The sequence below is a fragment of the Cervus elaphus genome, chromosome 8 (genome assembly GCF_910594005.1).
Source record: "Cervus elaphus chromosome 8, mCerEla1.1, whole genome shotgun sequence".
Taxonomy (NCBI): domain Eukaryota; kingdom Metazoa; phylum Chordata; class Mammalia; order Artiodactyla; family Cervidae; genus Cervus; species Cervus elaphus.
In genome coordinates, this window is record NC_057822.1 from 9,901,637 (window position 1) to 9,927,767 (window position 26,131).

Consider the following 26,131-nt stretch of genomic DNA (forward strand, 5'->3'; position numbering starts at 1 on the left):
CTCCTTCTCCTGATCCTAGAAGGACTCCAAGTGCCACCACTGATCATTATGTTCAGAATGTGTCAAACTCTGTGCCAAGCATCTTACAAGGGCACTCTCCCTGAATCCTCCCGACACCCCTGCCAGGCATTACCCCGTGTTTGCATGCGTGCATGCTAAGTTGTGCCTGACTCTTTGTGACCCCATGGATGATAGCCTGCCGGGCTCCTCTGTCCATGGGATTCTCCAGGCAAGAATACTGGAGTGGGTTGCCATTTTCTTCTCCAGGGTGTCTTCCTGACCTAGGGATCAAACCTGCATCTCTTACATCTCCTGCACTGACAGGCAGGTTCTTTAACTACTCACGCTGCCTGGGAAGATCCCCATGTCAAGGATCATCAGATTGAGACTCAAACAGGGAAAGTGACTTGCCCGAGTCACTATAGATTTGAGCTAAGATTTGAACCCAGGTCTGTCAAGATGCAAAGCCTCTGTTCCTAACTACCATGTTTCCTGAGGAAACTGCTCTGGGCCACTCTCTGCAATCTGAAAGTCCTGCCCCAAGTCGAAGTTTTGGGCTATGCCCGGTAAGCCCTGTTTCACTCAAGCGTCTCATCTAAATCCTACCTGTTCTTCAAGGCCTAGTTCACCAGTCATCTCCATGAAGCCTCCTTGGTCCTCTAAGGTAGGAAGGTCTTCCTTTTTTTTCCTTTTCTAATATTTATTTATTTAATTTTGGTTGTACCAGGTATGAGTTGCAGCTTATGGGATCTAGAGTCCTGACCAGGGATGTAAACCAGGCCCCCTGCATTGGAAGCATGGGGTCTTAGCATCTGGACCACTGGGCAAGTCCCAGGAAGGTCTTTCTGCCTCCTGTCTACCCTCAAAGAATTCTATCTGCACCTCAACTCACACCCACTTTCTACTGCCTGACTCTTGCTGCACCTACACTGAATTCCTCAGACAAGTCCTTAAAGCTCCTTGAGAGAAGCAGTTCTCGGGCGTCTTTATTAGCTCCACCAGTCAGGCAGGCCCAGAGGGTGTGGTAGGGTGCCGGCTCCCCTCCCGCACTGAGCTGTACCCAGAGTCTTGGGCTGGGCTCCGTGGGGTGAGCTGGCCCTACCTCCCTGCTGGCATCCTGCCTACCTGGTATGACATCCAGATTCCTGTGGGCCCTGGCCCCGGGAGATAAGATCTCATCCCCTGGACTGATGGCAAAGATCCAATAAAAAGCAGAGCTCACAGGCTCTTTGCTGGTTTGTAAAGGAGTCAAAGGCCTGAAGAATCTGATGGGGGAGAGCAGAAGCTTCTGGGTTGCAAGGCTTGCACTTGCTTCTCCTGCAAGGACCTGTTTGGATAAAGCCAAATGGCTTCCTGGCCAGGAACACCTCTTCTGATAGAAAGTCCAGCAGGAAGCTGCCCTTCCTTAGGCTTTTAGGGCCCACTAGAGAGCTACCAGGTTTCCCTGGTGGTTCAGCAGTAAAGAATCCGCCTGCCAATGCAGGAGCTGTAGGAAACATGGGTTCGATCCCTTGGTCGGGAAGATCTCCTGGAGTAGGAGATGGCAGCCAACCCACTCCAGTATTCTTGCCTGGAGAATCCCATGGACAGAGGAGCCTGGCAGGCTAAGTCCTGGGTTGCAAAGAGTCAGACACAACTGAAGTGACTAAGCATGCATGCAGACAGCTGCCACTACTCAGATACCAACATCCAGGCCAAAGACCATGGCCCCTCCTCTTGGTCCAATTCTTACTGCCTAGAGACCCCTGGGTTAGTTAACAGAACAGAGAAAGCCTTCCCCCTGCCATTAATTCACGTGATGCTGGGCACATCCTCTCTGCACCTTAATGGGGAGATGAGAGGACTGGATCAAAACATCTCCAGTTCCCCTTTGGGTCCGGGGGCCATAGGCTATGATTAGGTTCTTTCTACCTCTAGTATCTCTAATATTCTCTATTTTCACTCCCAGAATCAGGGTCAGAGCAGGAGGTGGCAGCCCTCAGTCCAAGAAACAGCAGAGGCCAATCGAGACTGCCTAGTGGTATACCTCCAAAGCTTATCCCCTTCAGAGGCAGGGCCTTGCTTCTACTGCCTCCAAGGTAGCTGTTTCACCTAACAGAGCCTCAGAGGACTGTCTGGGCCTTGGCTGCTTAAAACAGAAAAACAGCAGGAGGCCTGAGTTACCTCCCAGGGTATAAGCTGAGCTCACCCTGGAAACCCAGAAGACCAGGGGGCAGAATGAACCTAGTACCTTGCCTGCCTACACAGGGCAAGGGGGGTCTCTCTCATCTGCTTTGATCCCCAGTCCAAAAAAGCTTTTCTCTACTTTACAGAGTCATTTTCCCTCTCTTCTCCCAGGACACAGCTTGCTTATTCTGACGGGGTTCATTCCCCTTGCCTAGAAGGAGTTCTGCAGTTCCCCAGGCAAACCCCACTGAGGACAGAATTAACTACCACTTCTGGTGGCTCAGACGGTAAGGAATCTGCCTGCAATGCAGGAGACCTGGCTTTGATCCCTGGGTCAGGAAGATTCCCTGGAGAAGGAAATGGTTACCCACTCCAGTATTCTTGCCTGGAGAATTCCATGGCCAGAGAAGCCTGGTAGGCTACAGTCCATGGAGTCGCAAAGAATCAGATGCAACTGAGCAACTAACACATACTCATCCGAGGAAAGTCCTCTACCTGTCTTCAGATTCCCACAGGTCAAAGAGTCAAAAGCTCTTAATGTTTCTGGTGGGGGCGGGGTGGGGGGCAGGGAATAGATCCTGTTGATATCTGTGGCTACTATGGGCTTTCTTCCTCTGATAAAAACACATAAATATTTGTAGACTATTTTGGGGTCTATGGGGTAGACTATTTTGGGGTACCATGGGCTCCCCAAACTCCATCAAGGACTCAGAAAGACTCTTTAGAAGCCTAGATACTAGAAGAAAAGCAGGTCTCTCAGTCCCTTCTCCCACCTAAGCCAGGATCTCTTCTAACAGCAAGTCTCTCGTCTTCAACTGGCCCACTGCTCAAGATCACCTCCTCCAGGGAGCCTTCCCTCATCTCTTCTCCTATCTGAGCCCCTCAGCATCTCAGCCAGAGCCACACAAGTTCCTACCTGTGCTTTCTTCCCAAGTAAGAGAGTTGGCTCTCTGTGGACCCATTTATTTAACCCATAACCCTGAACCAGAGTTGGAGATGACCATGATCATGAACATGAGAATTCTATGCTTTGAAGCCAGGGCTCATGACAGCAGTGGACCATTCCCCAAAACAACAGGGCTGTGGAAGTCTCCCTCCGAGAGCCAGTCTGCCCAGGTCTCACCAGAGAAGGGGCTCCCCTGGGATGACTGCCTTTCCTACTGGAATGTCCCAGACAGCCTTTCAGCAACTGAAACCGGCAGACAGGGAAACTAAGGCCCAGGAAAGCAAAATGACATGCCACAGATCAATATTCATAGAAAGAGGTGGAGCTAAGACTAGACCCAGTCCCTGATTCCAAGCCTAGAGCTCTTTTCCTTACACAATTGGCTTTATAAAAACTAAATCTGGGGGATTCCCTGGTGGCTCAGTGGTAAAGAATCTGCCTGCCAATGCAGGAGACATGGGTTTGATCCCTGGTCTGGGAAGATCCCACGTGCCACGGAGCAACTAAGCCCATGAGCCTAGTCTCTAGAGCCCAGGAACCACAACTACTCGAGCCCGCATGATGCAACTACTGAAGTCCGCCTGCTCTAGAGCCTGTGATCTGCACAACGAGAAAAGCCACAGCAGTAAGAAGCCTGTGTGCTGCAGCTGGAGAGCAGCCCCCACTTGCTGCAACTAGAGAGAAGCCTGCACAGCAATGAAGACCCAGCACAGCCAAAAATAAATAACAAATTTTTAAAAATACACTTTAAAAAAAAGCTAGATTTGTCCTCACACTCCCACACTCACACGTGCATGAGAGTTTCTGAAGGGGTGCACAAGAAAGTTAACAGGGGTAACCTCTGGGGAGAGTGATAGTGGAGGGGGTCAGAGAAGGGGGGAGGCTAACATTTACCTTAATACCCTTCTCTACTGCTCGGTTTTACTTTTGTTTGTTTTGTTTTACCATGAATGTGTTTTATGTATTCAAATTGTAAAAATAAATCTGCCACCGAATGGAGATTCTGGCCCCAGCCCACCTCCAACACACAGATAGAAACAAAGGGAAGCCATAAATCCTCCTGTCTGGGTAAACTATAAATTAGAGAGACGGACTTTTTGCATAGTTTATGGCCACTGGTCTCATTAATTCACAGTCATGGTGCGGTTGATGACTTAAGGAATCTTACCGGGAAAAGCTAAATTCAATTAGGGCTCTTGGCGGCTCCCTGAGGAAGCTCTGTTATCTCGCTTTTACTTACACAAATTGAGGGCAAACCAAATGGATCCAGACTCTCCCAGAGAGACCCCACCCAGCTCAGAGAGGATGCCCTTGCAGACCCTCCATTAGCACGAAGCAGAGGGAGATGGGAGAGGCGGGGGGAGGCACTTCCACGCAGGCTGGCTGACGCCTGACATCCCTCTGTGTCAGGTGGGTCTCCTGTCTGCCTCAAACGCTTCCCATGGACACTATCTCTACACGGAAGTCAGTCATACACTCACTTGTCCCCTCAGATCTTTCGGAGCCCATCTTCCATGCCAGGCACAGAGGAGAAAGCAAACGAAGGCTTTGCCCTCAACGGGCTGACATTCTAGTCTGGAATCACATACTAAGAATAGCTCTTCCTGTCCTGCCTGCTTCCCTAATTCTTCTCCATCTTCAAGACTGGCTCGAGTTCCCCCTCCTCTGAGAAGCCTTCCCTAACCATCTGTGCCCTCGGGACTGCCTGTTCCCTCTGAATTTTGCCTCCGCCAGGAGTCCGCCCAGCTCTCCGCCCAGCTCTCAGCACAGAGAGACCATTTCTTCAGGCAGACTGGAAGCTCCCGGTGAGCCGGGCCTGGGTCTCCCACTCTTCCTGGTTCCCTGATGGGCCGCCAAGCTCAGAGCCTGCTGGTCGGTTTCAGCTCATTTCCCTCTACGACCTCAGCTGGAACAGACGAATTAATTAGCCGCCCTCAGTCGTGGCTGGCCAGCCCGAAGCCAGAGCCTCCATGAGTTTGTCTGGCACACAGAAGTGCTATGTAAGTGTTAGCTGCTTCTTATTTTGGTGAACTCATAGACTCTGCTGGTGCACGTCTGTGATATCACCTCTTTCCCTTCCGTGACCTGGTCTCAAATAGGCCCAGCGCTGTGGAAGGGCCAGTCTGGGCTTAGGGGGCAAGTGTCCCCCGCAAGGGGCTGGGAAGGGGACTAGGGAAGGAATAGGACTTCTGAATCTCGCTCGGAGCTGCTTAAGGACGCTATCTTTTCAGGAAAGCGCTTGCCTGGGTAATTTGGGGAAACTCCAGGCTCTCATCAAGTCAGTATCAGAACTCAGGGGTCACATCTGACCTAATAGACCCCCAAACTGGCCTCATGTGTTGATAGAACTTTAGGGGGGAAGGAAATGCAGTCAGCACGATCTCAGGGAAGGGAGTGAGGGCAGCCCACTGATCCGAGCCCAACTCAAAACCTAGTTCAGTTAAAATTAGATTAGCCTATAAGATTAAAAATACCCACATGTAATCACGGGCCGCCTTAAAGTACCAGTTGATGTTTGTCGGCATCTAAAGAGATGGTCGGGCCCAGCGCGGTGTGTGCAGACAACCTTGGGGAGACGTGTCTGACTCAGACGTTTGCAGGGGGAGTGAGCGCTGCAGAAGGAGGCCCACACAGGCGATGGATGACTCAGGGATAACCCAGGTCCTGGGTTTGCTGAGTGAGCCTTCTCTCCCCACCACGGAAGGAAAGGGGGGCGGCGGGGGGCAGGGGTGGGGTGGAGACAGGAGGAGGGAGGGAGGGAGGCAGGCCTGCCAGCCAGCTGCGCACAGGCTGGCATTCCCGAAGGGAGCCCAGGTCCCTCCCTTGTTTCTGAATGCTATCACCTCCGAGAAGGCCTATTTGCTTCATAGTGAGGCTTTGCGGGGGAGGGGGGCGCACAGTTTTACACCCCCCCCCCACCCAAGAAGTGATCCACAGAGAGCAGCCAAGACTTGAAATGCCTTTATTCCCTCCCTATTTTAAAATGATCATGGGAAAAAGAAAACTTTTGAACTGAAAGGGAATCAGGGCATGATGATAAAAGAACACAAGCTCCAAAGTCACACAGATCTGGGCTTCAACCCCAGTGCTTTCCAAGTGGGCAATATCTGACACAGTGTCTCAAACAGGAGCTTGATATGTGACTGCTCACATAATTAACAAGTATTTAACATAAACACTTCACACACTCACACCCTTTCTTCATACAAATACTAGGCATGTGTGAGGGATCAAGGACTTGGAGTTGAGGTGGCCTGGGCTCCAGAACAACCCAAACCACCATGCTCCTTTAGCCCTTCCTTCCTCCAAGAGGAAACTGTCCCTCCTGTCAACCGTTCAGGTTACCAACAGGGATGTGTCTGGTCATCTACTCTAGTTAAAGCCTCTTGGGACCTCCGGTCTCCCTTTGTCTTCGCAATGACCTGACCAAGCAGAAAAGAGGACAGGGCCTTGGGTTATAAGTCCGGGGACTGAGTCCTTACTTGTTAAGTGACCCCCCTGAGGTTTCCTTGGATGTAAAATGAGAATATCAATACCACCTGCGAGGGACTTCCCTGGTGATCCAGTGGCTAGGACTCCGTGCTTCCAATGCAAGGGGTCTGGGTTCGATCCCTGGTCAGGGCACTAGATCTCGCATGTCGCAAGTAAGAATTTCCATTGCACAACGAAAACTGAAGCTCCCTGTGTGTGGCAACTAAGACCCAGTGCAGCCAAATAAATAAATAAATATTAGCAAAAACAAAAGCACCACCTGCTATTCTAGCCCACAGGACCATTGAGAAGATCAGAATAGTGTATATGCAAGTGCTTTGGAAACAAGTTACAATACTAATGAGAAGTAGTACTAAACTCCACTTGCCTTAAAGGGCTAAAGACAATCGTGCCACCTGCTCTCAACACAGAGGCTGCCTCTCAGGAGACCCTGCTGGGCCCCAAGGGTGACCCAAAGCAGCTCAGCACCCTTTCCACCCAGAGGCAGGAGATGGTAATCACAAGGTTAGCCACCCCTGCTGGCAAAAGGAAACAACCCTCTAAGTGGTCCTCCCCTGTCCAAGCAGGGGAGAAGCAAGCTGGGTCAGACCACTGAGAGAGCAGAGAGATGGCAGGCAGGGTCGCGAGCAGAAGACAAGCGATAGGTCCAGCCTGGCTGCGGGATTCAGGTGCACAAACACAGGCTCATGGGGCCAGAGGATGCTGGCACAGAACCCCAGTGGCTTTCTTAGTGGAGGGAGAGAGCTCCTGCCATCAACAATCGCCAGCCCCGAAGGCGTGAGAGCTCAGTCACTACGTCATGTCCTACTCTGCAATCCCATGAGCTGTAGCTCGCCAGGCTCCTCTGTCCTTGGGATCTCCCAGGCAAGAATACTGGAGTAGGTTGCCATTTCCTTCTCCAGGGGATCTTTCTGACCCAAGGATCGAACCCGCGTCTCCTGCATTGGCAGGCAGATCCTTTACCATTGAGCCACCTGGGAAGCCGCCAGCTCCGACAGGGAGTACTAAAATCCCCACTAGCAGGTGCGGGGAGCTGGGCAGCTACTCCCTGCAGAGCATGGGCATCTGCTGAGGGGAACGTGAGGGCGGGAGACGCAGCTGTACCCTTAGAGGAGGCTGTGCCATGACTCAAACAGAGAACGGCAGCTCCACATCACAGCAGATAACCCCTCTGAGCTGTTTCCTCATCTGCGAAACAGAGATAGCCTTTATCTCATCCGATTTTAGTAAGAATTAAAAGAGATTACTTCTGGAAAGTGCCTGACATCACTCTGCAGATACTCAATAAATGGTAATTCTTTTTAAAACACACAGCCCCCCAACAGAAGAGATGTCACAGGGCAGGCTAGGCCGGACGCCAAAGTTGTGGATAAACAATAAGGGATAGGGCTTTGGGGGAGAAATGAAAGCAACGGCTGTGGGCTGGAGTGGCCTGGGAAGACCGCCCAAAGGGGAGGAACCTGAACAGGCCCTGAAAAGCCGCCACAGCACTGGGCTCCACGCTGGGCACCCCACGTTCAGCCTCTGCATCGATCCTGGAAGACAGAGATGGCATCCTCATCCTTCTGATGAGGCAAGTCAGGTTCAGAGACACCAGGTACCTGGTCACGCAGGTACCAGGGGCAGAGCCCCGACTTTGAGACCTTGTCTGTCCTTCCCACCAGAACCGGAGGGGCAGCCGCCGCGCGGGGCAGGACGGAGAGGAGAGGGGCACCTCGTGGGGGCTCAGCTGAGTGAAGTCCAGGCCACACGACCAGCTGAGGCCCTCCACGTGCCCTGGCGCCTGGGGACCCAGGTCCCTACCTGAACCTTCCTCCCAGGCCCCAGCTGACCTCCCCACACTGTCCCGCAGGTATTCTGCTGTTTCTTCCCAAAGAGAAAAAGGTCACCTTTTCGTTTTTGGAGAGTTCCACCTGGGCTTCTAGGGACAGTTTCAAGGTGACCTTTAGGTTGTTCCTCTCTCCTTCTGAGAAGTGAGAGAAGGGAGTTCTAGTCTTACACAGGAAACTAGCTGTTGGGTCTGATATCCACACTTGTGAACTGGGCAATAATGACCCCCATCTCCCCTCCTCACAGACCTGTTCTGAAGAGGACATGGCAGGACGCACTGTGCAAAAACCAAAACCAAGAAAAGCTATAAGATGTGAAGGGACAAAAGAAGGCTTTTTTTTTTTTTTTTTTTGTCTGTGGTCAGGAGACCAGTTGAATACCTGCTTCACGGGCTGCCAGGAGCTGGACATGGGTAAATAACTGTGTGGGGTGCCAGCAGAGAGCTGGGTTACAGCGAGGCGCTCCCTTGAAACACACGCAGGACTGGGAGCCAGGTAAACAGAGAGACAAAGCAGGATTCATGCAGGGTCCAAACCCCAGTGTGGGGTGGGGTGGGATGCGGAGTGGTCCTACCCAGGGCTTGGAGTCGTTCTCGAAGTTCTCCCAATGGGCTCACCCCCCGCCCACATCACTAGGCCCTCCCCACGAAGAAAAGGCAAGAACCCCTGACTGTCAGAGACAGAGAAGAGGCCCGAGAAGGGAAGAGGCTTGCCCCACGTCACCCACTGAGTCACTCAGAAAGAAACCAGAAGCATCTACTCCAGAACTTCAGCTCTAGGGCCTTGCCCGGGAGGTCCAGGGACTAAGACTCTGTGCTTCCACTGCAGGAGGCACCGGTTCAATTCCTGGTCGGGAACTATGATTCCACATGCTGCACCTGTGAGGCCAAAAGAATTTTTTTTTCATAGCATCACTTTATTATTATTTTTAAATTTATTTATTTATTTTAATTGGAGGCTAATTACTTTACAGTATTATTGTGGTTTTTGCCATACATTGACATGAATCAGCCATGGGTGATGATCTCCCTGGTGAAGAATTTTTTTTTAATCTTCGGCTCTAACGCTATCTGCCCTAGGCTGGTATCTACCTGAGGCTCTGTTCCACGACCAGAACAAGAGTGTGAACTGCACACAGAACTTTCTGTTCTTAAAGGAGGGGTAACGGGCAAGGGAAGCAGCTGTCACAGATGACAGAATGAGGCCTCCAACAGGGCGCCTACCTACGCTGGGGCTCTGAGAGAAGAGGCAAGACCCCAAGATGAACTCCAAAGCTCCAGAGTGTAGTAGAAAGGGAGCATGGCCTCAGTCCCTCAAGTCCACCCCCGCTCCCGGTGTCAGCTGGTACCACATCCCTTCCCCACAGGACCTGCTAAAGCAAAAGGAAGAATAAAGTCGGTGGGACTGAGTTTCAGTCCTTCCTGAAACCTGAAGGAAGGGCTCCTGGTGGCAGCCTAGGCCGAGAGATCTGTAATCCTCCAGCCTCCGAGGAAGGCATTTACCTGAGGCGGTTAAACTACCAACAGGGGTGACTGAACCTCACTGAGCGCTTCCTGTAAGCACAAAGGCAGCTTTACGTGCGTTAATTTCTGTCATTACCACGTCACGAGCTCTATAACTGGATACTAGTATTTCCCCCTTTTTATACTTGAGAAAACAGAGTCAGAGAGGGTAAGGGGCAGAGTGGTGCCAACCTCAGTTCAACACTGCAAAGGGGCCGGGGGAGTGCCCTGGCGGCCTGGCAGAGTGGTTAGGATTCCGGGCTTTGACTGCCACAGCCTCGGTTCAGTCCCTGGTTGGCGAACTGAGATCTCTCAAGTTGTGTGGCCAAAAAACAAACAGCCAAACAAAAAGGGGGAAATGGGCTTTCACTTTCTGCCACCTGAACTGGGACGCTTAAGATCACCTTTCTCTCTACTCTCTTCGCCAGGATGGCCAGATGCGAGGGTACCCCTGTTTCTAGCGAGGCAGAAAAACGTCTTGTCAAAGCAGAGACACAGTCTTTCGCAACTGCAAAGGCCCTCAGAGATCATATCCAGCATCCTCACTTTTACAATTAGAAAACTATGGCCCAAGGTTGAATGACTTGCCAGGGTTACCCAAGTCAGTGGAATGGCAAAAACGTCAGACCTGGAAGAAGCCACAAAGATCAACTGACAAGTGAGTGGAGAGGCGTCACTGGCCCAAGGTCACAAGGGAGACGGGACAAAAAGCCAAGTTTCCTAACTTCTAGGCTGACACCCGTGTCACGACACCACCTCTGCCAACTGCCCGGGGTCCCCGCACAGTTTTGGTGGGGACAAATCAGGCCGAACCTGGTCCCATTGGGACCGGAGTCAGGCCTGCAGGGACAAACTCCTGACTGTCCAGAGTAGGACCTTAGTGGTCACACTGTTGACCCACCAGAAGTCACCGAGACACACCGGGAGTGCACTAGCCCCCCCTGCGCCCCCCCACACCCTAACACAATGCCAGGTGCAGCTGGGAGGTGACAGGGTTGGAGCGAGGAGGAGGGCAATTTATAAATAGTGCCTGTGAGGCCTCTTCCTAGTCTCACACAGGCAAATGACACATCAGTCACCTCAGCTTCTTACAACAAATTAGGACACAGGGGCTTCAGGATTCAATGGATATGGTCAAATTTAGAGATTCTTGCCGGTTTCACAGGTGAGTGAGACCTGCAGAAAAAAGCCCAGTTTGTTCAAGGTCATGTATTTGTCAGAAACAGTTCACATGACTCCCCTTGCCCCAGCCTTGATTTTTTTCCGGGCTGCCATCAGGGGATAGGTGGTGATGGCCCAGCCCCATATACAAGCCTGCCACTGTCACAGCACCAAAGCCCTGAATCAGGAGGCCAGCTCCTAGATCCGTCACGACAGAAGCACCCGAGCCCTCCTGCAGCATGTCCCGGAGCCTGCCTCATTCCAGCCTGGCATCGCCCTCAGCTCCCGCATGTCCTTGGGAGAGCTGCAAGGCTTCCTGCCAAGAATCACAAACTCTCCAAACCCAAACCAGCGGAGTCCCAGGCCCTCGTGCCTTCCACAGCTGGCTGGGGGCAAAAAAGGCAAAGGCGGATGTCAAAGCCCCCCAGGACACCACTTCCAGGGACTTCTGGGTTGGGCAGGCTCTGGGGAGCTCCAGCAGCATCTGGAGCATCTGTCATCTGGAGCATCTCTAGCATCTATCACCCAGCAGAAGTGCTCAGACCTAGCAGGGAGACAAGCCTCTGGAGAAGAACCACTTTTCTGTTTCCTTCTTCCAAAAATAACATTTCAAAGTCACTTCATATCAGAACATCCTGAGCTCCACCCGTCCATCTCCCACCGGCCGAGTAGCAGGCAGGCCACCATGACTGGCCGGCCTGGACAGCACTTTGAGACACAGCAGGGTGCAACCTGGAGGTGAGCTTGACCCTCCTCCACTCTCCCTCCCCCGCCTCAAACCAGACTTCAGGAATTCCCAAGGCCCCCTGTCCCATAAACTGTATAAAGAATGGCATTCCCGGGCAGGAAACTGACTCAGGGGCTCCTGACCAGCCTGGGCAGGCAGAACTGACTGATAACACTCCAGGGACGAAGGAAGGAAGGTGAGAATACAGTGATGCCTCATCTTCCATCACACCTGTAAGTCTCCAGCACACGCATTCCCCAACGCTACCCAAACTCCTTAGGCAAACCAAGTAGAAAGATCCTCTGTCCTGGAATAGCCTTCCATGAAGCATGTAATTACACTGGTGGCTGGTGACAGAGCAGACTGTGTTACTTGCTGAAGACACGCCTGTCTCACACACACACAGCTGGGCGCCTGGCTCCAGAGGAGACCTGCCAGGCCTGGGAGCCTCGCTGAAGGTACCTAGGGCCAGAAGCATCCTCCAGTCCTGCTCTCTCCGGTGAACAATACCCAGCTCCCGCGCTTCCGCGCGACGAGGCCGCAGAGCTCAAGTTTGAGAAGCATCAAGATGGCCAGATGGAGGCTGCCTACTATACAGGAGCAGTCCAGACCCTCATTCCTGGGCAGCTTCAAGTGGTAAGGATGGGCAACAGTCTCATCAGCTAGGTGACAGCGGAAGCATCGGGGGGGCGAGGTGGACTTACCTATCTTCATGAGGCAGGCCAGTAGGATCCACAGGGCGATTTCAAAGGGTGTGCGCACGTGTTGGTAGTCGATGCCCAGGACTGGAAAGGCCTTTCGAGCCTTTGGGCTGTGTTCAGCGAAGGAATGGTTAACAGGGCGGCTCTCGGGGGCCAGCTCCGGTGGGGCGGTGGTGACATCCCCAATCGAGCGTTCCCGGGGCGGCTCGGAGCCTCTGATGGTGGTGGCGGTAGGGCTGGGCTGGAGGCCATGGCTTCTGAGAACGGGTAGCAGCCCCACCAAGGCTACCACCACGAGCAACGAAGGGAAGATTCGAGGCGGAGGGAGGCCACTGGCGCCAGACCACAGAAGCATCCCGCTGCTTATCCCCCCGACCCTTAGCAAAATGAGAGTAAGACCTGGGACATAGGTAGCAAGGGGTCAGCAGGAGGGGGCAAGAGAGACTGCGGGAGTCTCTAGGCAAAGTTCATGTTTGAGAGATGTGTTTTTGTGGAAGCAGCCCTCTGGAGGTGGAAAGAAAGCTGGGTTCCCGATCTAGAACGCCAAACTGGGGAAGAGGGACCAAGACCCAGTTAGGGCCATAAGAGGAGACCAAAAGGTTTGGAACTCCAGGCCTGGGAAAGGGGGTGGGGGAGGGGAGAGGCGGCACCCTAGGGACAGAGGAAGAAATAGGATGCGGGTGGACCTCAGGCAAGGAAAAGGAAGGCGGGGACCCTCTGCTAAGAAAAGTGGCTAAGCTACTGGGACTCTTGTTAAGGGAAGGAGCAGAGAGCCTGAGCTAAAAGAAGGGGATCGAAGGGGGTGGGACCCAGTCCAGGAAAAGAAGAAAGGGAGCTGAGAGCCCAGGCTGCGAGGAAGGAGTGAAGCCGGATAGCGGCCGGGAGCTTCCCCACCCAAAGAAGGACCGGGGTGCAGGCGCGCCGGGCTGAGATTCCGGGGAAATGGAGGGAGGCGGAAGGCGGAGGCAGGCGGCCTGGAGAAAGGGCGCCTTGGCGCGGGCTGGGGGCGGCTCGCGGTGGGCCAGCAGCGAAACGCCCCTCCTTGCGGCCCCGGCGCGGTGCTGCGCTGCGCCCCGGCCCAGCTTCAGTTCCTCCGCGTCCAGCTCCACTTCCAGTTGCAGCCCCGGCCCTGGCACCGGCGGCGGCTGACTGCTGTCTACTGAGCTCAGTACTGCCACTTATAGGCACCAGCGAGCAGCCGGCGCTGCGGGCTAGAAGGACCTGTCAGTGCCCGCGCGATGCAGCGACCCCTGCCGCCGAGGAAAGGAAGTATCGCGTCGAAAGAGAAGGGAAGAGTTAAAGATGGCCAAAAAAGTCCAGCATCTACAGAGATTCTAACTAAAAAGGGTAAAATGCTCTGCTAATTACAAAGCGCGTTCACATGCACGTTCACAGTCTCATGGAGACTTCCAAGTAAAAGTGAATGATGTATTATTGTCTTAGACATTTAGTTGCCATGTGAGCTTGAGCAAATTACTTAACCTCTCTGTTCCACAGCTATCTCATCTGAAAAAGTGGAGATAACAGGAGTACCTATACCCGCTAATGCTGCTGTAGTAAAGTATGTTGTGTTAGTGGCTCAGTCGAGCCCGACTCTTTACAACCCCACGGACTGCAGCCCACCAGTCTCCTCTGTCCATGGGATTCTCCAGGCAAGGATGCTGGAGTGGGTTGCCATTTCCTTCTCCAGGGGATCTTCCCAAGCCAGGGATAGAGCCCTGGCCTCCCACACCACAGGCAGAGTCTTTACCGACTGAGCTACCAGGGAAGCCAGTAGTAAAGTATATGTGATGACTCAATGAGATAATCTATGTCAAGTGTCTAGAATGGAGCCCAGGACGTGGAACCATGATTATACTTCCAGCTTTGCAGGTGAAGAAACAGGCCAAGACAGTTCCTTGGCTAGTATGAAATTAACAAAGTTCCACAAACTGAGTGGCTTAAAGAATAGAAATTTATTGTCTCATATCCTGGAGGTTAGAGGCCTGAAGTCAAGGAGTCAGCAGAAGGACTTCTGAGGGTTCTGAGGAAGAGTCTCTTCCAAGTATCTCTCCTAGCTTCTGGTGCTCCATGATAACACCAGTCTTCACTTGGTGATCTCCTTGGGCCTCTGTCTCTGGGTCCAGGATTTCCTCTTTTTATAAGGTTTCCAGTCACACTGGATTAGGGGCCCACTCTAAAGACCTATTGGGCTTCTCTGGTGGCTCAGATGGTAAAGAATCTGCCTGCAATGCAGAAGACCCCAGGTCGATCCCTGGGTCGGGAAGACCCCCTGGAGAAGGGCATGGCTACCCACTCCAATATTCTTGCCTGGAGAATACCATGGACAGAGGAGCCTGGCAGGCTACAATCCATGGGGTTGCAAAGAGTCGGACACGACTGAGTGACTAACACACACACACACACTAAAGACTTCATCTTAGTTTGATCATCTTCAATAACCCTGTTTTCAAATAAGTCCACATTCACAGGTTCTGGGGGTTAGAAACCGTATCTTTGCAGAGGACACAATTCAACCCACGGCAGGAGTGGTACTGAGATTTGAATGTATGTGTAATTGTGTATTGATTGGAATTGGTAAGATTCAAGTGATCATGGCTGTACACTGGAATCCTTGGAAAGTCATGAAAAACTACCGCTGCCTGGGACCTTCAGAGGTTTGTATCCAGAGCCCAAGCATGGTGGACAGCTTTTCAAAAGATTCCCCAGGTGATTCTAGTGTACGGCTAGGATTGAAGACTATTGAAATTACTGAAATGCCATCCCTGTTTTTCAGAAGAGTAAATCAAGGCCAAGGAAGTTGAAGTGATTACCTTGAGATCACAAAATGATTTCAAAGGGGCTCAGTTCAGTTTAGCAACTGTTTATGGGCTTCTTGACAAGGATTTGTGTTAGGCTTTGGCAACACAGACGTAATGGGGAGGAAGGAGGCGGCAGTGGTTGGGAGGGGGCACAAAATGGGCACAGCAAGGGCTTCTAGGGGCTGATACTGTTCCCTTCCTTTCTTTTTTGGGTGGTGGATACAAAGGTTATACTGTGATAACGCGCTGAGTGCTCATGATCTGTGCACTTTTCATAAGATATGCTCTCCTTTCTCAAGAAGGTATATTCAAATGATACAAGAGTGATGTGATTGTAACTGAAGGTGCCAACGTTAAACTGATTCTCGGTACTTCACATCCTCCTGGCACAAGTCCAGCTACTTGTGAGATGACAGAAGAGCCCAGAAGAGCCTTCAGAGAAAGTCAAGGGCTTTGTGTCACCTGACAGCGGATGAAAAGATAACATCAGCTATAATGGAAATAACCAAAGAGAAGAAAAGCATTTGGGGCAAGGATGAGAATAATGACGTTATGCCTCACAACGGTTCAGTCCTGTATAGTTTACACCCAAGTGCTCCAGGTTTTTCAATGTACCAAGCCCTGGTGCTCAATGAGTAGTAGCCATTATTCTCATTTCCATTTTACAGATGGAAAAAAAATGAAGATTTAAACATAAAGCCATTTGGCCAAGATAACACAGCTGTTAGATAATAGATCCAGGATTTAAGTTAGTTTTCTAGCATCTTAATCCAGAGCTCTTTCAAAACACCACAGGTTCAATATAGCAAAAAGAAGGGCAAATGTGGGGTTAGTGGAGAGACTTTATGCAGGTGACATGGAGAGGGAACCCTGAGACCTTCCAGCTTTTTTCCCCATGCCACACAGCTTGCAGGATCTCAGTTCCCTGACCAGGGCTTGAACCTGGGCTGCAACAGTGAAAGTGCCAAATCCTCACCACTAGACCATCAGGGAACTCCCAGTTCTTTCCAGTCTTGAGGGCAACATTCAATGGTACGCTCTGATCCTCCTCACTCTCTGATTCATCACTCCAGTCCTCAGTCAGTCCTTGGGTACCAGCCTGGGAAGTAGCAAATCCTGTGAGGACCAGGAATTACCTCAGGAGAAGACTCTGGAGAGTCCCTTGGACTGCAAGGAGATCCAACCAGTCCATCCTAAAGGAAATCAGTCCTAAATATTAATTGGAAGGACTGATGCTAAAGCTGAAACTCCCAACACTTTGGCCACCTGATGCGAAAAACTTACTTATTTGAAAAGACCCTGATGCTGGGAAAAATTGAAGGCAGGAGGAGAAGGGGATGACAGAGGATGAGATGGTTGGATGGCATCACCGACTCAATGGACATGGGTTTGAGTAAACTCCAGCAGTTGGTGATGGATAGGGAGGCCTGGCGTGCTGCAGTCCATGGGGTTGCAAAAAGTTGGACACAACTGAGTGACTGAACTGAACTGAGATCTTCCGAAGCCTGGAGAAGGTTGTACCAACACGACAGTGCCAAGAAAGAGCCCTTGGGGAAAACCACCCAGGACAACCAAGGCCCATCCTGGACCAGGCAGTATAACGCGAAAGTTAAGAATCTAGCCAGATTTTGGGCTTCCCTGGTGGTATAGTGGTTAAAATCTGCCTGCCAATGCAGGGGACACCGGTTCCAAGCCTGGTCTGGAAAGATCCCACATGCTGAAGAGCAACTAAGCCCATGTGCCACAACTGCTGAAGCTCGTAGGCCTAGACTCTATGCTCTGCAACAAGAGAAGCCACCACAGTGAGGAGCCCATGCACAGCAACGAAGAGTAGCCCCTGCTCGCCACAACTAGAGAAAGCCCGAGAACAGCAACCAAGACCCAGTGCGGGCAAAAATACAATACATATATCTTGTAAAAAATAATAATAATAATCTAGCCATATTGTCTGGGTTCAGAACCCCCCATCACCACTCAGTAGTTAGAAGACCTTGGGTAAGTCAGTCAACCTCCCTGTTTCACAGTTTCTTCCTCCATCACATTCAGGCAACAACAATGCAAGTCTCATGGGACTGTTATAAGATCTTAGCCAATGTATGCGTGGAACTCAGGGCAGCACACAGCAGTACCACTTACATTTACCATCTGTATCTTCATTTACACGTACTGAGGGCCTCAAATGTAGACTTTTGGTGTTAGGGCCACATGAAGTTACACATTCAGACACAGAAATTCAGGCTAGAAAAAAATGCCTTCACATCTGAGAAAGTGATCATCAGACCACGACCCTTGTGGCATGTTATGAGTTTAATAATTTTTTTAAATTATATGAACTAAACAGACATTTCTCCAAAGAAGACAGACAGATGGCCAACAAACACATGAAAAGATGCTCAACATCACTCATTATCAGAGAAATGCAAATCAAAACCACAATGAGGTACCATTACATGCCAGTCAGGATGGCTGCTATCCAAAAGTCTACAAGTAATAAATGCTGGAGAGGTTGTGGAGAAAAGGGAACCCTCTTACACTGTTCGTGGGAATGCAAACTAGTACAGCCACTAGGGAGAACAGTGTGGAGAATCCTTAAAAAACTGGAAATAGAACTGCCATATGACCCAACAATCCCACTGCTGGGCACACACAGCGAGGAAACCAGAACTGAAAGAGTGTACCCGAATGTTCATCACGGCACTATTTATAATAGCCTGGACATGGAAGCAACCTAGATGTCCCTCAGCAGATGAATGGATAAGAAAGCTGTGGTACATACACACAATGGAATCTTACTCAGCCATTAAAAGGAATACATTTGAATCAGTTCTAATGAGGTGGGTGAAACTGGAGCATTAATTATACAGAGTGAAGTAAGCCAGAAAGAAAAACACCAATACAGTATACTAACGCATATATATGGAATTTAGAAAGATGGTAACCATAACCGTGTATGCGAGACAGCAAAAGAGACACAGATGTATTGAACAGTCTTTTGGACTCTGTGGGAGAGGGCGAGGGTGGGATGATATGGGAGAATGGCAATGAAACATGTAAATTATCATATGTGAAACAAATCACCGGTCCAGGTTCGATACATGATACAGGGTGCTCAGGGCTGATGCACTGGGATGACCCAGAGGGATGGGATGGGGAAAGAGGTGGGAGGGGGGTTCAGGATGGGGAACACATGTACACCCATGGAGGATTCAAGTCAATGTATGGCAAAACCAATACAATGTAAAGTAAAATAAATAAATAAATAAATTAAAAAAAAATAAATGATAATAATAATAGTAATTTTAGATAAATTATATTGTTGTGTATTCTGCATGTTAAAAGCATGATCTTGTTAAAAGAAAGAAAGTGAAGCTGCTCAGTCATGTCTGACCCTTTGTGACCCCATGGACTGTAGCCTGCCAGGCTTCTCTATCCATGGGATTTTCCAGGCAAGAACACTGGAGTGGGTTGCCATTTCCTTCTCCAGGGGATCTTCCTAACCCAGGGATCAAACTCAGGTCTTCCACATTGCAGACAGACTCCTTGCTGTCTGAGCACCAAGGAAGTCTATCTTGTTAAAGGTCATCAGTTAATATATGCTGCAATACTTGTAACCCCATTTTGGCAAGTCCTCATTTTGTTACTGTTGCTGGCTCACATTGCTTTTGACTCACAGGGGCCGTGTCTCTGCAGACTCCTCCCCTGCAGATCCAGAACCATCTCTAGATGCCTGGCCCTGGGCGGCATCTCCCCTTGTTTAGGCCATGTCTGTCCCTCTGTGTCCCTCCTTGAATCCTTTTGGTAAAAGTGATGGGAACTTGGGCCTACTCCATCACATCCCTCAAGCCTTTCCCCACATCCTCCTTCTGCTTGTCCAGTCTACCTTGACCCCAGGGGACATGGGGTCAATCCCTGATCCAGGAACTAAGATCCCACGTGCCCAAATTAAGATCCAGCAAAGCCAAATAAAATTTAATGGGAATTTTGTGGAATTGCTATAGCTATGACAGATAAGTAGCAAACAACGTGTCATACTTGGAAAAGATCCTCTGGGCCACTTACTAGCAGTACATCATGAGGAAGTCACTTTGTCTCTGTCACTCAGTTTATTCATGTATATAAAAGGGGGGTGAGGTCTGAATATATGCCTCGAAGGTTAGTGAAAAGATTACATAGTTGATATATTAATACGCAAAGCTCAGTTTCTTACACATTGTTGGCACCCGGTAACTGAGTTCATTTCCTTCTTTCCTTTGTGTATAACATCACAGCCCTGCAAGGCCCCCTTCTTCCATCACTCACTCCACTCCAGCCATACGGCCCCCTTGCTATTTCTCACACAGTGCCAACCACACTTCTCTCAGTGCCTTAGTGCTTGCTGCTCCTTCTGCCTGGAATACTCTTCTCTAGCTCTCCACTTGGTCCACTCCATCACGTCCCTCCACAAAACCCTCCACATCCCATCACATCCACAAATCCTACTCAGCGCGGCCTGCATGTGTGTTAGTCACTCACTTGGGTCTGACTCCTTCCCACCCCATGGACTGTATAGCCTACCAGGCTCCTCTGCCCTTGGAATTCTCCAGGCAAGAATACTGGATTGAGTTGCCATTCCCTTCTCCAGGGGATCTCCCCAAACCAGGGATCGAACCTGGGTCTCCATGGCAGGTGGATTTTTTACTGTTTGAGTCAACGTGGCCTACTACATGCAAACTGTAACTAATAATGACGTTTCCCCAGCCTGATCACTGCTACTACTACCACTCAGGCCCAGCCCTCATTCTGCTGCTTTTTTTTTCTTTTTTCCCATAGCAATTTTCACATTCTCATATACGGTATAATAAATCTACTTACTATATTTATTGTTTACTACCATTACCTCCTTAGGTTGCAAACTCCAGGAAGGCAAAAGAGGCTGAATGAATGAATGAGCAAATGACATTATTTGCACATGAGAAAACCAAGTTCCAAGGGGAGACTCACTTGTGGCCACAGAGCTGGGAATAAGGGGAATCAGGTATGCATTCAAGTCTGTCTGACTCTGAAGTCTAAGTTTTTCCCACTTCTTTGGGCTAATGGCCACCATGAAGATACATTGCGCCCTAGGCAACCAGGAGAGAGTTGGTAACAAGGTAGAATTTGTGATTGAGTGATTGGCTTTGAAGCTAAATTCTTTTTTTCAGGTATTTATTTATTTATTTGACCACTCCAGGTCTTAGTTTTGGGACGTAAGATCTAGTGATAGCATGTGGGATCTAGTTCCTGGACCAGGGATTAAAGCCAGGCTCCCTGCATTGGATGCTCGGAATCTTAACTATTGGACCACCAGGGAAGTTCCTTAAGCTAAATTCTTAATTCACTCAATAAACTTTTAGCACCTACTATGTGCAAGTCCTTGTGCTTCCTGCTGTGGGAGACTGGACAATGAAATGAACCTGAAACTCTTATATCCACTCCCAGACCAGAAAGTCCTCTGGGCACCTCATCTCCACAGGTACTAAACACAGCCCCAACCGTTCCCTGAACTTGCTACCACTCCACCTTCCCAGGTACGGATTGCTTAGCCCTGCTGGAGACGTTAGGATTTAGTAAGCCAGAGGAGAAAGGCCCAGGGGTTGAATTTTCTTGAGTGCCCTTGGGAGATTTTGATGCAGGTGGTCCTGTCCATACTTTAGAAAACTCTGGCCTGAATGGCTAAAGGAAAAATTTTTATTGTTCCCACACCCTCTGCACAGTTTTCAGGGAGAACTTTCTGAGCCATGCCCCTCCCCCCACCGCATTCTTGACATGGCACTCAGAGGCCTTCATACCTTCAGGCCCTCACACATTTTTCCCAGCTCTAATTATTTATGTATTGTAATTAATTAATTTATTCATTGGACTGCAGAGGGTTTTTGTTGCTGCACGCAGGCTTTGTCTAGCTGTGGTGAGCCAGGGGCTATTCTCTGTTTGCAGTGTGCGGGCTTCTCACTGCGGTGGCGTCTCTTGTTGCCTAAGCATGGGCTCTAGGCGTGTGGGCTGCAGTAGCTGTGGCACATGGGCTTAGTTGCTCTGCAGCATGTGGACTCTTCCCAGACCAGGGATCAAACCCATGTCCCCTCATCGGCAGGTGGATTCTCAACCACTGGACCACCAAGGAGTGTGTGTGTGTTAGTTGCTCAGGCATGTCCGATTCTTTGCAACTCCAGTGACTGTAGCCCGCCAGGCTCCTCTGTCCATGGAATTCTCCAGGCAAGAATACTGGAGTGGGTTGCCATGCCCTCCTCCAGGGGATTTTCTTGACTCAGGAATCAAATCTGGGTCTCCTGCATTGGCAGGCAGATTCTTTACCATCTGAGCCACAGGGAAGTGAAGTGAAGTGAAGTGAAGTCGCTCAGTCGTGTCCAACTCTTTGCGACCCCATGGACTGTAGCCTACCAGGATCCTCAGTCCATGGGATTTTCCAGGCAAGAGTACTAGAGTGGGTTGCCATTTCCTTCTCCAGAGCCACCAGGGAAGTCCCCTCTAATTATTTTTAAGAGGGATTTTCCAGGTGGTCCTGTGGTTAAGATTCTGTGGGAATTGTAAGTGTAAAGATAATATAGCAAATATCAAAACATTCACCTTTCTGAATTATCAGCTGTTACAGTTTGTTCCATTTGCCTTCACTTTTTTTTAAGGGATATCTGTACTATTTCATAAAATTTTAATGTCTCTTTGAACCTTCACTGACAAGGTTATATACAAGATTATATTATAAGAATGTAATATCATCCCGGTGGTCCAGTGGCTAAAACTCTGTGCTCCCAGTGGATAGGGCTCAGGTACCATCCATGCTCAGGGAACTGGATCCCACATGCTGAAATTAAAAGAGCCCACATACCACAACTGGCATAGCCAAATAAATGAATAAGTAAAAAAAAAAAAAAAGAAGAAGAAGAATGTAATGCAGGATTTCCTGGTGATTAAATCTCAGTGCTTCCAACGCAGAGGGCATGGGTTTGATCCCTGGTAGGGGAACTAAGACCCCACAGGACACATGGCAAAATAAAACACAAGTAATGTACATCAATCTCTACCAATGACAGGAAACCTTATGATGAATGTGATGCATTATTTTGACACATTAACGCACTGCTGTTCACCTCACACTTCCTTCCAGCTGTGGTCAAACACTTGAGAGAGTTGTCTATATTGCCTGCATTATTTCTCTTCTCTCAGACTCTCAAATCTGATCCAATTAGGTTTTAACCTCCACATACTCTACATAAAGCCACTCTTGTCAATATTACTAATGACCGCTGTAGGGAAAGAAAAATCTCTTCTTCTGCCCCCAAATCTCTTCCTATAGCCATGCAGCTGGGGCTGCATAAATTAGATTAGCCAAAGACAGGCTAATAAGAGAAAAACAAATAGAAGTTCATAAACATGTGCATCATATACCCAGAGATGAATAACTCAAAGATTTAATTAGACCTTGGGCTGACATAACATCTTAGCAAAAGAATGAAATTTTTAGAGATATGACACTAGGAAGGAAAAAGACCTGACTCTAGGAGCAGGTAAAGAATCCACCTGAAATGCGGGAAACCGGGGTTCGATCCCTGGGCTGGGAAGATCCCCTTGAGAAGGGAAAGGCGATCTACTCCATTATTGTGGCCTGGAGAATTCCACCGACTGTATAGTCCATGGGGTTGCAAAGAGTCGGACACGACTGAGCAACTTTCACTGCTGCTGCTGCTAAGTCGCTTCAGTCGTGTCCGACTCTGTGTGACCCCATAGACGGCAACCCACCAGGCTCCTCTCTCCATGGAATTCTCTAGGCAAGAGTACTGGAGTGGGTTGCTATTTCCTTCTCCAGGTAACTTTCACTAGGGGCAGCAAATTGTGGGAAGGCAAATCAGAGGAAATGATGGTAGATAAAGGATAGTCAGTAAAGTTTCTTACATATTGGGTTGGCCAAAAAAAGTTTATTTGGGCTTTTATGGAAAAATGGGAACAAAATTCTGGGCCAACCCAATAAATTTCTCTGGAGCTGTCTCTAGACTGATAAGGGTCTAAAGTTTTTTGATGATTAACTTCTGTCCCTCCTGGTAGAGACAGGAGTTGGGACACCTTTATGAATGTGTGTCCTGCTTTTATTCAAATGAGGATATAGGGTAGAGAGCCTTTCCTCTATCTGCCTCATCTCAATTGCCTTTAGCTCAAAACAATCTTTGTGCCAAAGTGGCATATTTGGGGATGGCACGTTTTGCCACCCAGCACCTCCGTGATGCTTGATCAAACGGTCATTTCTTAGTCCTCATCTTTCTTTCCCTATCGGCAGCCTTCAACACACTTGATCACTTGATCCTTCTTGGAACACTTTCTTCAACTAGCTGCCTCTCTCTCCTCAACTAGCTGGCTCTCTCTCCTGGCTTTTCTCCTGGTTTTCCTCCCGCCTCTCTGGCTGTTCCTTCTCAGTTTCCTGTTGCTGAATTCTCCCCCTTCTCCCTTTCCTCCTCCTCAGCTGCAAACTCTGAATGCTGGGGCCCCAGGGATCAGTTCTCACATTTTCACTGCTCTATATCTATATTCATTTCTCTGGTGATCTCATCCTTTCTTGTGGTTTCAAATAACATCTATATGCAGATGATGCATAGATTTTTATCTCCTCTGCTCAAAACTCCAGACTATTATGTCCAACTGAACGCTCAGCATGTCCACCTGGTTGTCCAGTAGAAATCTCAAATTCAGCATGCCCAAAACAAAACTCCAGGCCTTCCCACCTCCTCCTCAAACGTGCTTCTCCCCCTGTCTCCTCCATTCAGGAAACAATCGCTCTGTCTTCCTATTTACATAGGCCCAAAACCTGAGTCATCCTTGACTCCTTTTCCTCTGTCAAGTCAATCCTCAGCAAATACCATCAATTTGATCTTCAAAATATATCCAAAATCCGATCACTTCTTACCACCACCCACTGCTACCACTCCAATTCAAGCTACCACCCAAGCCTCTGAACAATATCACCTCAACAAAGAGGGATCTCTCCTAAGCCCAAATCAGATATTGTCACCCCCTGCTCAGACCCCTCCAAGGTCCTCATGACGTATAAGGCCCCACCCAATCTAGCCTCCCATCTCTCTCTGGCCTCATTTCTTTTATTCCCTCTGCTTTAGTGCCCCTGGCTTCCTTGTTATTTATTTTTCAAACACTCCAGGTTTACTGCTCCCCAGAGCCTTTTATCTTGTTGTCAAGGCTGAAATGAGGGTACCCCCAGATATAGGCATGGTTTCCTCTTTCACTTCCTTAGGGTCTTTGCTCAGATGTTATCTCTCTGTAAGGCCATCCATGACCCCCCACACCCCCTCTTTGAAGAGTAATACTCCCTTTTTCCTTCTCTTCTTTGTTTTTCTCCACAGCTCATTCACTGTCTAACTTACTACGCATGTTTATGGCCTGTCTTACCTTCCCTAGAATGGAGCTCCATGAGGAGGGGGAATTCTAGGCAGACAGCTCAATGGTTGGTAGGACAGACTTGAAGCCAGGCTTCCAGGATGTGGTTGCTGTCTCTACCACCATCCAACTGTGGTGCCCTAGATGCGTTACTGAACTCCACTGCTGCTTAGGGTCTTCATCTATCTGTTGGGGTTAATAACAGAGCCTGGGTCACAAGGTTTATAGTGCAGTAAATGCTGGGCTTCCCAGGTGGTGCTAGTGGTAAAGAACACATCTGCCAACGCAGGTAGATGTAAGAGACACAGGTTTGATCTCTGGGTCTGGAAGATCCCCTGGAGGAGGCCACAGCAACCCACTCCAGTGTTCTTGCCTGGAGAATTCCACGGACAGAGGAGTCTGGTGGGCTGCAGTCTATAAGGCTGCACAGAATCGGATATAACCAAAGCACCTTAGCACACGAGCATAGTAAGTGCTAGGTAAGTGCTTGCCATTATTGTTATTGTTGCTACTATTATTACAGAATGCTCGACTCTTAGTAAGTCCTGGGTAGTTGCTAGCCATTGTTCACTGCTGTATCCTCCGAACAGAGGATAGCACTTGGCACATAATGAGGCATACAAGAAAGATATTTTAGGGAATTCCAGGGCTGTTCAATCTCTGGTCAGGGAACTAAGATCCCACAAGCCATGCTGTGTGGCAAAAAAAAAAAGGTGAATGAATTAGGATACATGCAGGGGGCACATTGGTAAAGAATCCACCTGCAATGTAGGAGACACAGAGACACAGGTTCTATCTCTGGATCAGGAAGATTCCCTGGAGGAGAAAATGGCAACCCCGTAATCTTGCTTGGAAAATTCCATGGACAGAGGAGCTCCACTACAGTCCATGGGGTCACAAAGAGTCAGACACAACTCAACACACACGCACACATCCATACCACATATACCCTTCTCCGCCTTTACTTTTTCATTCAATATTGTATTTTTAACATCTAGCCATATTGATATATATAAATTTCATTCTTTCTTTTTAGCTGCTATGTAGTAAATATTGCACCATATTTATAATCTGTATATAATTTGTGTATCTACCCCCCTATTGATAGACATTCAAGTTGTTTCAGTTTTATGTTATTGTGGACAATTTGTATCAAAGCCTTTATAAATATCTCTTGGTGTCCAAATGGAATTCTGGATTCCAGGGTTTGTACATTTTCTGCTTTTCTAGACTAAATTGCTTCCTACAATACCTTTGACCCTTCCACCTGCAAATATGAGAGAATTATTTTTCCCATATCCTCCTTGATACTTCTTTGAGTCAGACTTTTTATTCTTTGTTAATTTCACGGGTAGGAATAATATCTCATCATTCAAAAAAAAAAGTTTATTTATC

General features: G+C 49.2%; 1 protein-coding gene and 1 non-coding gene across 2 annotated transcripts in view; both read right to left on the reverse strand.

Annotated features, from left to right (window-relative positions):
• Positions 1-13,690, reverse strand: part of SLC9A1 (solute carrier family 9 member A1) — a 51,061-nt gene extending 37,371 nt beyond the window's left edge. Inside the window, exon 1 of the mRNA XM_043909385.1 lies at positions 12,528-13,690. Coding sequence (XP_043765320.1) covers positions 12,528-12,879 — 352 coding nt within the window. The 5' untranslated portion in view covers positions 12,880-13,690. The remainder of the gene's footprint in view (positions 1-12,527) is intronic.
• Positions 13,691-16,246: 2,556 nt separating this feature from the next.
• TRNAE-UUC lies at positions 16,247-16,318 on the reverse strand. The gene has a single exon. It is a non-coding gene; the product is annotated as a tRNA-Glu (tRNA).
• Between the last annotated feature and the right edge of the window lie 9,813 nt (positions 16,319-26,131).